The sequence below is a fragment of the Nerophis lumbriciformis genome, linkage group LG03 (genome assembly GCF_033978685.3).
Source record: "Nerophis lumbriciformis linkage group LG03, RoL_Nlum_v2.1, whole genome shotgun sequence".
In the NCBI taxonomy this organism is placed as follows: Eukaryota; Metazoa; Chordata; class Actinopteri; order Syngnathiformes; family Syngnathidae; genus Nerophis; species Nerophis lumbriciformis.
Genome location: NC_084550.2, coordinates 37,192,501 through 37,206,834, shown reverse-complemented (window position 1 = coordinate 37,206,834; position 14,334 = coordinate 37,192,501). Strand labels below are relative to the sequence as shown.

Sequence of the window (14,334 nt, the reverse complement as noted above, 5' to 3'; positions counted from 1 at the left end):
TTCTGTTGTTTAATTCAGCACCTAAGATTTTCCCCATGTTGTCGTTTAGTTTGGCTTAATATCCGTGCGACATATCCTCAATTGACTTATCTCTTTCAACATGCGGAGGGGGAATCCTACAATGCTGCATGGGTCCAGTTCGCAGCCAACTTTTTGCCCAGGCCTGAGCTTTGCCAGGAACCAGCAACATTTCCCTGCGTCAACTCTCAAGCCCCTCCGTTCCAGAAAGGCTTCCAAAACTGCAAGAAATTTAGACATCCTTTCCCTGGAATCGCTTGAAAGAACCAAGTTGTCTGCAAAAGCCAGGGAGGTCAGCCTACAATCACCAACACGGAAACATGTTGGAGCTTATCAGGCTGCGGGTCAACCGCCACATTGATAAGCAGTGGGGAAAGTGAGTAACCCTGCTTGACCGCACTTTTTAGGCGATTTGGTCCCGTTGATCCATTTTCCGTGGCAACATTGGTGACACAGTTTTTGGACTTCAGAGATCAGTTTTAGGATGCTATTGTCAACATCCAGGATGTGCAAAGTCGAAGGCCTTAGCAAGCGCTTTTCTCTCTTGAACAAACCTTAATTAGACCATCTATGCAGGGTCAGACAGGCCAGGCACTGACTGCCACCCCCGTACTGTCAGGTAATTGACAACCCTGGTCCAGTGGTTAAGAACGACAACAGCACATGTATGGAGAATACGGTTTAATTACTGACTGTGAGACTTAAAATAAGTCACATCAATAATCTCCCTTCAGCAAGGCACCTGATTCTCAGTTTTGAAAAAAACATTTAATAGTGAGCAGGAAATGAGAACTGTCCTGTCCAGTTGTTATTTACTTCTGGGAAGGCTGTCCACAAGGTTGCGGAGTAGGTTTATAGGAATGTTCCACCATTCTTCCAAAAGCGCATTGGTGAGGTCACACACTGATGTTGGTCGAGAAGGCCCGGCTCTCAGTCTCCATTCTAATTCATCCCAAAGGTGTTCTGTCGGGTTCAGGTCAGAACTCTGTGCAGGCCAGTCAAGTTTATCCACACAAGACTCTGTCATCCATGTCTTTATGGACCTTGCTTTGTGCACTGGTCCACAGTCATGTTGGAAGAGGCAGGGGCCCACTCCAAACTGTTCCCACAATGTTGGGAGCATAGAATTGTCCAAAATGTTTTGGTATCCTGGAGCATTCAAAGTTCCTTTCACTGGAACTAAGGGGCCATGCCCAACTCCTGAAAAACAACCCCACACTATAATTCCTTCCATAATTTCACACTCCGCACAATACCGTTCTCCTGGCAACCTCCAAACCCAGACTGGTTCATCAGATTGCCAGATGGAGAAGCATGATTCATCACTCCAGAGAACGTGTCTCGACTGCTCTAGAGTCCAGTGGCGACGTGCTTCACACCACTGCATTGGACTTGGTGATGTATGGCTTAGATTCTGCTGCTCGGCCATGGAAACCCATTCCATTAAGCTATCTGCGTGCTGTACGTGGGCTAATTGGAAGGTCACATGAAGTTTGGAGCCCTGTAGCAACTGACTGTGCAGAAAGTCTTTGCACTATGCGCTTCAGCATCCGCTGACCCCTCTCTGTCAGTTTACGTGGCTGAGTTGCTGTTGTTCCCAAACTCTTCCATTTTCTTATAATAAAGCAGACAGTTGACTTTGGAATATTTAGGAGCGAGGACATTTCACGACTGGATTTTTTGCACAGGTGGCATCCTATGACAGTTCCACTCTGGAAATCACTGAAAGCGGTCCATTCTTTCACAAATGTTTGCCTAAGTGCTTGATTTTATACACCTATGGCCGGGCCAAGTGATTAAGACACCTGATTCTCATCATTTGGATAGGTGGCTAAATACCTTTGGCAATATCGTGTATACTGATAGAAACGTGGCTACCAATTAGTGCGAACAGACCCCAAAAAATGATTAATGTTTCTACATCAGTGTGAGAGACACTTATGACGTGTCTTGGCCAAGGACAAAACAGCATCGACTTGGGTAGGGGAAGCGGAGTTCGAACTGCCAACCTTTGCTGCATAAATTCCTGAGCTCCTACCTTCTAGCAGTTTATTATACCAAAATACATCAATGCAATTGGATTAAAAAAAAAACACTTTCTCCTTTCAGAGGCTGCGAGGAGAATATATTCAATTCCCACTTTAACACAGTTGTGGAGCAACTTTGCAACTTTTGACCTTGTGTCCTGCCAGCTATGAAATACAATAAAATAAAGTGAATATGCGTTGACAAAGAGAGTGAGGAAAGCTATTTCCAGGCAATGCCGTAAATTGCTTTTGTTCATAATAATGTCTGGCCTTGCGCTTGAAATTGAATTGATGTCCCTTGGTGTTTGCTTGCTTAATACAGTGCACTGCTGAAACGTCTTTGCTGAGCGCCGCACAAAGGAGGCGAGGAGGGGCCGGGGGATGGCTGAGGGGTGTGCTTTAGGGGTAAAGGCATTAAGTGTGCACTTAGCTCCAGTTAACATTCACGGCGCACTCATTAATCTTCGCAAACATCCACTTTACTGCGAAACATCATCACTTTCTCTGGGTTTTTGACTTTGGCAACCATTGTGTCTTGCCCGGCAAAAACACATTCAACTGTATTTAGTTTGGACTTTTTATTTTATTCACACACGTAACAAAAGCTAAACTGGCCTGGCGGACAACTTCCCGAAGGCCACATCGACAACATAGCGTGACGGAATAGAACAGGGACGCCTGGCAGACGTGAGAGCGCTCTGTATCGTTTGCCAATACTGAGTGAAGTGGGGGAGAACACCTGTGTAGCAGTTGATACTGTCGGTGCTGATAATGTGACTCACCAGTAAACATGGAGAAAGGTGAGCATTCCCAGCTAAGTGCCACTGGGGAGCCCTCGGGTGCCAGATCTTTCTCCATGGTGGTGTGGTTACAGTCAACTAGGTAGTAGACCTCCCGCAGGTCTTCTCCAGCCTGTGGCCTTGTTATCGAATCTTCATTCACCTCTGCGTCATCATTGGGTTCATTCCCAGCCTGGTTGCTTTGTTGGGTCTGCTCCTCTCCCTGGCCATGCTCCCCCCACCCCAGCAGACCCCTCTCTTCCTTTACTGACGATTTATGTTGCTTCTTCTTGTTTTTGCTCTTTTCTTCCTCCTCCCCGTCCTCCCCTTCCGTGTCTTCGTCATCCTCTTGACCCTTATTATTGCCACCGTCGTCGCTCGCCGCCTCTCTGTTGTCTTTTGGCGCTCTGCTCGGCCAGACCGAGCTGGGGAAAGAGGAGATGACCCCCCCGCTGAAGCCAAGGCCGGCGAGCAAAGTACTGGTCACCACGGACGCCACTGTTGCTTGACTACCGCTGGAGGACGGTCCAATGCCTGTCGCCATGGAGACAAAGGAAAATGGAATACCAGAGGAGGTCCAGGTGGATGAGCCAGAGGAGATAGGAGCCATGTCAGCTGAAGACGCTGGCGATACTGTAGGCTGAGAAAAAAAAACATATTAAAATTTGTGTTGTGAACTGATACTTTGTTTTATTGTGCTCATCAGTTTTTAATATAATGGTTAATCCTGGTTAAAATTAACCCCAAAAGAGCCTTTTTTTGATTAAAGTAAGATAATGGGGAATCAGTGACGTGCAGTCACTAGAGGCCTCACCTGCCATCATGGAAAGAAAAAAATGTAAAAAGAAAAAAATATATATTAAATTGTTAAATGTATCCAGTGATTATACTATAAAGTTATTTTCCATTTAACTTCACCAGTTTTAGATTATTTTTATTCAAAATCGCTGAATTTTCACATTTGCCGTTCAAATACTGAGAAGAGACGGTGCGGTGAACAGCAGCCAGTCGAGGCACGTCACTCAGTGCCTCAACATGGACGGACTCGGCTAACTGCTGGTCTGCTGTGCAGTGAGACCGTATTGCTATATGAATTATATTATACATTTCCATAGTTTAGTTAGCTGAGGTATATAATGTACAGTGTATTTTGTCAACAACTGTATGTGTGTAACGTATTTCTTGTGCTGAGCGATCATAAAACGGCTGCAAAAGACGCACTAGCTGAGGCTCGCCTCCTGCACCCCCACCGTAGAATGCACGGCAACCCCTGACGGGAGTGTTATATCAACTAAAGCCCACACTTAAACTTTCCACGTGCAAGATTGAATCTATTTAAAAAAGTTATTTCATAAGAAGCCAAAAATGTGCAAAAACAATAATGTTTGTGTTGGAGGAGTTGTGAATGACTGCAGGGCCACAACATTAGGTACGCCTGCAGACTGCAGGTGTATCTAATTCACAACTCCTCCAACACGAACATTATTGTTTTTGCACTTTTTGGCTTCTTATTAAATAACTTTTGTAACATATTTGTATGGGCTTTCCTCTTTGTGATGTTAAGTTCCTGTTATGCGCTGTCATACAGTATATGCCTTGAGCTCTTTTTTTGAAGGTGCTAAGAGCGGAATTTTGACACGTTGGAGTGGAGCGGAAGTTTTTGAAAGAAGGTAAATAAAGTGGTCCTCGTGTAAACTGGAGCCTCCGTGTTTGTTATTTTGTAGTTTCATACAGTATAGGCGACATTTATAAACCCTTGGTTACACTTTTTTAAATAGATTCTATCTTGCACGTGGAAAGTTGAAGTGAGGGCTTTAGTTGATATAACACTCCCATCAGGGGGTTCATTAATCCAGCACAACAGCCGCACATTTATAAGTAAAGGTAAGACCATAATAACGTTTTTTAATTAAATGTGCTTTTTTTGTGAGCTACAGTTTGTATGTGTAAAGTTAAAGTTAAGTTAAAGTACCAATGATTGTCACACACACACTAGGTGTGGTAAAATTTGTCCTCTGCATTTGACCCATCCCCTTGTTCACCCCCTGGGAGGTGAGGGGAGCAGTGGGCAGCAGCGGCGCCGCGCCCGGGGATAATTTTTGGTGATTTAACCCCCAATTCCAAGCCTTGATGCTGAGTGCCAAGCAGGGAAGAATGCTGGTATGAGCTTTTAAACATAACCCGTTAACTGCTGCCAATCAAATGGTGAATAAGATACTCTTTAGGGTTCATATGTTTGTAAATCTGACTGTGATGAAGTCAGTGCCTCACCAGCCATCAACCTCACCGCACGTCACTGTGGGGAATATACCACAGGTTAAAGCAGACCAGATCAGGCCCTTGGGATGAGTTTGCTAAGTATAAAAATTAACCTGAAATTTTTGAATGAAAGAAACAGCTGTTCTAAATGTGTCCACTGGATTTACCGACAGGAAGCAGTATGTGAAGATAGGCGAAAATATGTCCAACACAGCTAGATATATCTCGCGGTGTACCCCAGGGATCAATACTGGGACTAAGATTGTTTAATATTTATACAAACGACATTTGTAAAGTTACAAAGTACTTAAAGTTAGTTGTATTTGCAGACGACACAACTGCTTTCTGTTCAGGAGAGAACACACAGAAGATAATACAAATAATAACAGAAGAAATTAACAAATTAAAGGCCTACTGAAATGCGATTTCCTTATTTAAACGGGGATAGCAGGTCCATTCTATGTGTCATACTTGATCATTTTGCGATATTGCCATATTTTTGCTGAAAGGATTTAGTAGAGAACATCGACGATAAAGTTCGCAACTTTTGGTCGCTGATAAAAAATCATTGCCTGTACCGGAAGTAGCAGACAATATGCGAGTGACGTCACAGGTTGTGGAGCTCCTCACATCTGCACATTGTTTACAATCATGGCCACCAGCAGCGAGAGCGATTCGGCCCGAAAAAGCGACGATTTCCCCATTAATTTGAGCGAGGATGAAAGATTTGTGGATGAGGAAAGTGAGAGTGAAGGACTAGAGGGCAGTGGGAGCGATTCAGATAGGGAAGATGCTGTGAGAGGCGGGTGGGACCTGATATTCAGCTGGGAATGACTAAAACAGTAAATAAACACAAGATACTCTATTAGCCACAACACAACCAGGCTTATATTTAATATTTAATCCCGCATAACAAACACCTCCCAACTCCTGTCCATAAAACCCGCCAATACAACTCAAGCACCTGCACAACACACTCAATCCCACAGCCCAAAGTACCCTTCACCTCCCCAAAGTTCATACAGCACATATATTTCCCCAAAGTCCCCAAAGTTACGTACGTGACATGCACATAGCGGCACGCATGTACGGGCAAGCGATCAAATGTTTGGAAGCCGCAGCTGCGTACTCACGGTACCACGTCTGCGTATCCAACTCAAAGTCCTCCTGTTAAGAGTCTCTGTTGTCCCAGTTCTCCACAGGCCAATGGTAAAGCTTGACTGTCATCTTTCGGGAATGTAAACAATGAAACACCGGCTGTGTTTGTGTTGCTGCAGTCGGCCGCAATACACCGCTTACCACCTACAGCTTTCTTCTTTGCTGTCTCTATTGTTCATTGAACAAATTGCAAAAGATTCACCAACACAGATGTCCAGAATACTGTGGAATTTTGCGATGAAAACAGACGACTTAATAGCTGGCCACCATGCTGTCCCAAAATGTCATCTACAATCCGTGACGTCACGCGCAGGCGTCATCATACCGAGACGTTTTGAACAGGATATTTCGGCGCAAAATTTAAAATTGCACTTTCGTAAGCCGTATTGGCATGTGTTGCAATGTTAAGATTTCATCATTGATATATAAACTATCAGACTGCGTGGTCGGTAGTAGTGGGTTTCAGTCGGCCTTTAAAAAAGATGGTTTGACAAAAACAGACAAAACCAAAATAATGCTATTTGGTAACAATAGAAACGAGCATCATACACAAATACAAATAGACGGAGTAAATATTGAAACGATGGCATGGAACACCGCAGAGGCCACCACAGTGTATGTGGGTGTTGAAATGTTTTGTTTTGGTTGCTTGTATATGCATGGTGCAATCGTTTGTGCGCAATGTATATTATTGGTAGATAATTTTATTTTTGTTGTTGTTTTACTTTTGTGACTGTGAGTAGAAGTGGCACTGCTGGAGTGGCATCTTGTTGCATCAGCTCTGCTCTTTTAATGTCTTGAATGTCCTTTGTGTTCTTTGATGTTTCCCTCTTACACATATGCTTATGTGTGCTATGGTGATGAAGTTTTTTGTTTTACTTGGCCTCAGTCTGGCCGCGCCCGGGAATCATTTTGGTGATTTAACCCCCAATTCCAACCCTTGATGCTGAGTGCCAAGCAGGGAGGTAATGGGTCCCATGTTTATAGTCTTTGGTATGACTTGGCCAGGGTTTGAACTCACAACCTACCGATCTCAGGGCGGACACTCTAACCACTAGGCCACTGAGTAGGCTAATTAGGTTACTATTTATGCCTCCCTCGCCCTCCAGTCAGGGCTCGACGTTCAGCACTGAATACTTTCCAGATTATGAATGCTTTCCGGAAGCACTGTATAAGCGCAACACTTTTGTTGTTGCGCCATCTTTATGAGATAAACTCAAAGATCTAACAAAAATGTATGTACTTAAATGGTCTGTTTTTTCCAAAACTATTTCCAATGATAAGTAAATAATTGGTGGACCTGTGCATTGTGCTTAGTTTTTATTCTTTGTCATCTTTGAGAGAAGCTTTTTTTTTGGTTATTTGTCTCCTTCCGTAATCCATATATACAGTATTTTCTTTTTTTTTGCCTTCTTTAATCTATGTAATTGGTTAGTTATCTTCACTTGTAATCCATATACGGAATTTGATGGGTTATCTCCTTCTTCAATCCATATATTTGGTTAGTTGTCTCCTTGTGTAATCCATATATTTGGTTGTTTGTCTTCTTCTGTAATCCATATGCAGTATTTGGTGAGTAAACCTTGTATTTGGTTAGTCTTTTTTTAATCCATTCACTTTAGTAGGTTTTCTCTTTCTTTAATCCATGTACAAACCCCAAAACCAGTGAAGTTGGCACGTTGTGTAAATGGTAAATAAAAACAGAATACAATCCTTTTCAACCTATATTCAATTGAATAGACTGCACATACAAGATGTTTAATGTTCCAACTGGAAAATGTTGTTATTTTTTGCAAATATTAACTCATGCCTGCAACATGTTTCAAAAAAGCTGGCACAAGTGGCAAAAAAGACTGAGAAAGTTGAGGAATGCTAATCAAACACATCCCACAAGTGAACAGGCTAATTGGGAACAGGTGGGTGCCATGATTGGGTATAAAAGCAGTTTCAATGAAATGCTCAGTCATTCACAAACAAGGGATGGGGCAAGGGTCACCACTTTGTGAAACAAATGTGTGAGCAAATTGTCCAACAGTTTAAAAACAAAATTTCTCAATGAGCTATTGAAAGGGATTTAGGATTTTCACCATCTACGGTCCGTAATATCATAAAAAGGTTCAGAGAATTTGGATAAATCACTGCACGTAAGCAGCAAGGCTGAAAACCAACATTGAATGCCCAAGACCTTCGATCCTTCAGGCTGTACTGCATCAAAAACTGACATCAGTGTGTAAAGGATATCACCACATGGGCTCAGGGACACTTAAAAAAACACTGTCACAAACTAAAGTTGGTTGCTACATCTGTAAGTGCAAGTTAAAACTATACTATGCAAAGCGAAAACCATTTATCAACAACACCCAGAAACACCACCGGCTTCTCTGGGCCCGAGCTCATTTAAGATGGACTGATACAAGGTGGAAAAGTGTTATGTGGTCTGACGAGTCCACATTTCAAATTGTTTTTGAAAACTGTGGACGTTGTGTCCTCTGGAACAAAGAGGTAAATAACCATCCCGATTGTTATAAGTAAAAAGTTGAAAAGCCAGCATCTGTGATGGTATGGGGGTGTATTAGTGCCCTAGGCATGGGTAACTTACACATCTGTGAAGGCACCATTAATGCTGAAAGGTACATACAGGTTTTGGAGCAACATATATTGCCATCCAAGCAACGTTATCGTTGACGCCCCTGCTTATTTCAGCAAGACAATGCCAAGCCGCGTGTTACAACAGCGTGGCTTCATAGTAAAAGAGTGCGGGTACTAGACTGGCCTGCCTGTAGTCCAGACCTGTCTCCCATTGAAAATGTGTGGCGCATTATGAAGCCTAAAACACCAAAACGAAGACCCCGGACTGTTGAACAACTTAAGCTGTACATCAAGCAAGAATGGGAAAGAATTCCACTTGAAAAGTTTCAAAAATGTGTCTCCTCAGTTCCCAAACGTTTACTGAGTGTTGTTAAAAGGAAAGGCCATGCAACACAGTGGTAAAATTGCACCTGTGACAACTTTTTTGCAATGTGTTGCTGCCATTAAATGATTATTTAAAAAAAAAAAAAAAGTTTTAACAATAAATATCTTGTCTTTGCAGTCTATTCAATTGAATATAAGTTGAAAAGGATTTGGAAATCATTGTATTCTGTTTTTATTTACCATTTACACAACGTGACAACTTCACTGGCTTTGCATATAAGAAATGTTCAATCGGTGAAAATGATCTTTTGCAAGCCACCCTCCATTCCGCCATTCCTTACCATTCCAGTTTTTACGATCCGCGTCCCTTCAAAGATCCTGGTGGTGTTTGCTGAAACACAAAAGAGCAAACTGAGTGGCATGCTTTGTGAATAAAATCATGACAATTAGAAAAGTGAAGTGAAAGTCTGTTAAGACATCAGTGTGTGTTCCTGGGATGGACTGGGAGAAAACGTTTTGGTCCAGAATAGCCAACTAATATACCAGAACTGCCCTTCACACCTCTTGGGGTACCACTTTGGGATTAAATGGCAATTTGTTTTGTAAAAAGGCTTAACAAAAAAATACCTTTTGCGGCAAAGTGTGATTATTGTTGTGTTATTATTAGTTATTATGTTGTCTGTCTATCTGTGTTGGCCCTGCGATGAGGTGGCGACTTGTCCAGGGTGTACCCCGCCTTCCGCCCGATTGTAGCTGGGATAGGCTACAGCGCCCCCCGCGACCACAAAGGGAATAAGCGGTAGAAAATGGATGGATGGATAGTAGAGATGTACGATAATATCAGCCTGCCGATATTATCGGCCGATAAATGCGTTAAAATTTAATATCGGAAATTATCGGTATCGTTTTTTATTATTATCAGTATCATTTTTTTTGTTTTTTATATATATATATATATATATATATATAAATTAAATCAACATAAAAAGCACAAAATACACTTACAATTAGTGCACCAACCCAAAAAACCTTCCTCCCCCATTTACACACATTCACACTCATTCACACAAAAGGGTTGTTTCTTTCTGTTATTAATATTCTGGTTCCTACATTATATGTCAATATATATCAATACAGTCTGCAAGGGATACAGTCCGTAAGCACACATGATTGTGCGTGCTGCTGGTCCACTAATAGTACTAACCTTTAACAGTTAATTTTACTAATTTCCATTCATTACTAGTTTCTATGTACCGTATTTTTCGGAGTATAAGTCGCACCGGAGTGTAAGTCGCACCTGCCGAAAATGCATAATAAAGAAGGAAAAAAACATATATAAGTCAAACTATGAAAAAAAACGGCGACTTATAGTCCGAAAAATACGGTAACTGTTTTTATATTGTTTTACTTTCTTTTTTTATTCAAGAAAATGTTTTTAATTTATTTATGTTATTTTATTTTATTCATCTGTAAAAAAAAAAGTACTTTATCTTCACCATACCTGGTTGTCCAAATTAGGCATAATAATGTGTTAATTCCACGACTGTATATATCGGTTGATATCAGTATCGGTTGATATCGGTATCGGTAATTAAAGAGTTGGACAATATCGGAATATCGGATATCGGCAAAAAGCCATTATCGGACATCACTCATTATTAGTATGAATTAGGGCTGTCAAAGTTGAAGCGCTATTAATGACTTAACGTTAATTATTTTTAATAGCACTATATACCAGTGACGTGCGGTGAGGTTGATGGCTGGTGAGGCACTGACTTCATCACAGTCAGATTTACAAACGTATGAACCCTAAAGAGTATCTTATTCACCATTTGATTGGCAGCAGTTAACGGGTTATGTTTAAAAGCTCATACCAGCATTCTTCCCTGCTTGGCACTCAGCATCAAGGCTTGGAATTGGGGGTTAAATCACCAAAAATTATTCCCGGGCGCGGCGCCGCTGCTGCCCACTGCTCCCCTCACCTCCCAGGGGGTGAAGAAGGGGATGGGTCAAATGCAGAGGACAAATTTCATTACACCTAGTGTGTGTGTGACAATCATTGGTACTTTAACTTAACTTTAACTTTACACATACAAACTGTAGCTCACAAAAAAAGCACATTTAATAAAAAAACGTTATTATGGTCTTACCTTTACTTATAAATGCGCCGCTGTTGTGCTGGATTAATGAACCCCCTGATGGGAGTGTTATATCAACTAAAGCCCTCACTTAAACTTTCCACGTGCAAGATTGGGATATGTGGGCTATACCGAGGATGTCGTTGTGGCTTGTGCAGCCCTTTGAGACACTTGTGATTTAGGGCTATATAAATAAACATTGATTGATTGATTGATTGAAGATTGAATCTATTTAAAAAAGTGTAACCGAGGGTTTATAAATGTCGCCTATACTGTATGAAACTACAAAATAACAAACACGGAGGCTCCAGTTTACACGAGGACCACTTGATTTACCTTCTTTCAAAAACCTCCGCAACGTGACATCACTTCCGCTCTTAGCGCCTTCAAAATAAGAGCTCAAGGCATATACTGTATAACAGCGCATAACAGGAACTTAACATCACAAAGAGGAAAGCCCATGAAATAGGTTACAAAAGTTATTTAATAAGAAGCCAAAAAGTGCAAAAACAATAATGTTCGTGTTGGAGGAGTTGTGAATTAGATACAGCTGCAGTCTGCACGTGTACCTAATGTTGTGGCCCTGCAGTCATTCACAACTCCTCCAACACCAACATTATTGTTTTTGCACTTTTTGGCTTCTTATGAAATAACTTTTTTAAACAGATTCAATCTTGCACATGAAAAGTTTAAGTGTGGGCTTTAGTTGATATAACAATTCTACGGCGGGGGTGCAGGAGGCGGGGCTACTGGATTCTCAGCCAGTTTGTCTTTTGCAGCCGTTTTATGATCGCTCAGCACAAGAAATACGTTACACACGTACAGTTGTTGACAAAATACACTGTACATTATATACCTCAGCTAACTAAATTATGGAAATGTATAATATAATTCATATAGCAATACGGTCTCACTGCACAGCAGGCCAGCAGTTAGCCGAGTCTGTCCATGTTGAGGCACTGAGTGACGTGCCTCAACTGGCTGCTGTTCACCGCACCGTCTCTTCTCAGTATTTGAACGGCAAATGTGAAAATTCAGCGATTTTGAATAAAAATAATCTAAAACTGATGAAGTTAAATGGAAAATAACTTTATAATATAATCACTGCATACATATAACAATTTAATTATTTTTTTTCTTTTTACATTTTTTTTCTTTCCATGATGGCAGGTGAGGCCCCGCCTCACCTGCCTCTAGTGACTGCATGTCACTGCTATGTACTGGGTACAGGTGGGACTCCCGACAATAACATAACCCACCACCGAGTCATCACCGGAGTAAGCTGTGTTTACAAGTGCCAGTCAGCAATTTGTTTGTATTGTTATTCACACTAGAGTAGGTTTTTCTTTTTAATGTGAGTCTATGCCAGAAGTGGTAGGAATGTGTGAGAGAGTATGTTTATTTGAGTGTGTATATGTCTGTAAAAGTCTTTGAGTCCATTTTGTGTTGAGTAGTTTAAGTATAAACAAACATTTGCATAAAGCCAACAAAATATCCAGTATTCAAAACTTGAAAATTGTCTGTCTAAGGTACACCTAATAAAGATTTAAAACATTATTGTACATGGTAATTTGGGATTTGTTGTATATTGTATATATTATACACTGCCATGAGAGCCCGGATCAGGGTTACAACACTGTTTTATTTTTATAAATTAGTCTTCTCGTGTTCGTGTCTCTCTCGCTCTCACTCCAGCTCCAACAACGTTTCTCATTCCGGCTGCTGCTAATGAAGGCGGCAGGTGATTAGATAGCAAGGCCCCCATGGGCCATCCACTCACCTGTCGCTGTCTTCGAGGCCGGTCCTGGCACACCCCGTTCCACAATTATATAGTAATATACTATATTATTTTATTATATTATATCAGTATATATTATATACTGTATAAATAATATGTTACTACTACATATACACTATATTGCCAAAAGTAAAGCCACAGGTGTACAAAATCAAGCACTTAGGAATGGAGACTGTTTCTACAAACATTTGTGAAAGAATGGGCCGTTCTCAGTGATTTCCAGCGTGGAACTGTCATAGGATGCCACCTGTGCAACAAATCCAGTCGTGAAATTCCCTCGCTACTCAATATTTCAAAGTCAACTGTCGGCTTTTTTATAAGAAAATGGAAGAGTTTGGGAACAACAGCAACTCAGCCACCAAGTGGTAGGCCACGTAAACTGACAGAGAGGGGTCAGCGGATGCTGAAGTGCATAGTGCAAATACTTTCTGCACAGTCAGTTGCTACAGAGCTCCAAACTTCATGTGACCTTCCAATTAGCCCACGTGCAGTACGCAGAGAGCTTCATGGAATGGGTTTCCATGGCCGAGCAGCATTATCTAAGCCATACATCACAAAGCGTCGGATGCAGTGGTGTAAAACACGTCGCCACTGGACTCTAGAGCAGTGGAAATGCATTCTCTGGAGTGATGAATCACACTTTTCCATCTGGCAATCTGGTGGACGAGTCTGGGTTTGGAGGGTGCCAGGAGAACGGTACATGTTGGACTGCATTGTGCAGAGTGTGAAATTTGGTGGAGGAAGAATTATGGTGTGGGGTTGTTTTTTAGGAGTTGGGCTTGGCTTGAAAATAACTTTGAATGCTCCAGGATACCAAAACATTTTGGACAATTCCATGCTCCCAACCTTGTGGGAACAGTTTGGAGCGGGCCCCTTCCTCTTCCAACATGACTGTGCACCAGTGCACAAAGCAAGGTCCTTAAAGACATGGATGACAGAGTCTGGTGTGGATGAACTTGACTGGCCTGCACAGAGTCCTGACCTGAACCCGATAGAACACCTTTGGGATGAACTAGAACGGAGACTGAGAGCCAGGCCTTCTCGACCAACTTTTGGAAGAATGGCGGAAAATTCCTATAAACACACTCCGCAACCTTGTGGACAGCCTTCCCAGAAGAGTTGAAGCTGTAAAAGCTGCAAAAGGTGGACCAACATCATATTGAACCCTATGGGTTAGGAATGGGATGGCACTTCAAGTTCATATGTGAGTCAAGGAAGGTGGCTAAATACTTTTGGCAATATAG

At 41.8% G+C, this 14,334-nt stretch overlaps 1 protein-coding gene and 1 long non-coding RNA gene across 6 annotated transcripts in view; one reads left to right on the top strand and one right to left on the bottom strand.

Annotated features, from left to right (window-relative positions):
• The window catches only part of LOC133583923 (uncharacterized), an 84,377-nt gene extending 81,005 nt beyond the window's left edge, over positions 1-3,372 (top strand). Inside the window, exon 4 of one of the 2 annotated variants that reach the window (XR_009813052.1) lies at positions 3,244-3,372. This is a non-coding gene — a long non-coding RNA (uncharacterized lncRNA). The remainder of the gene's footprint in view (positions 1-3,243) is intronic. The other variant, XR_009813058.1, reaches the window with a different exon arrangement.
• Positions 1-14,334, bottom strand: part of LOC133583860 (receptor-type tyrosine-protein phosphatase gamma-like) — a 941,097-nt gene that overhangs the window by 122,998 nt on the left and 803,765 nt on the right. For all 4 annotated transcript variants that reach the window (XM_061937677.2, XM_061937679.1, XM_061937678.1 and 1 more), the window contains 2 exons: positions 9,496-9,545; positions 2,828-3,464 (listed from right to left, as the gene is read on the bottom strand). In XM_061937677.2, coding sequence (XP_061793661.1) covers positions 2,828-3,464; positions 9,496-9,545 — 687 coding nt within the window. The remainder of the gene's footprint in view (positions 1-2,827; positions 3,465-9,495; positions 9,546-14,334) is intronic.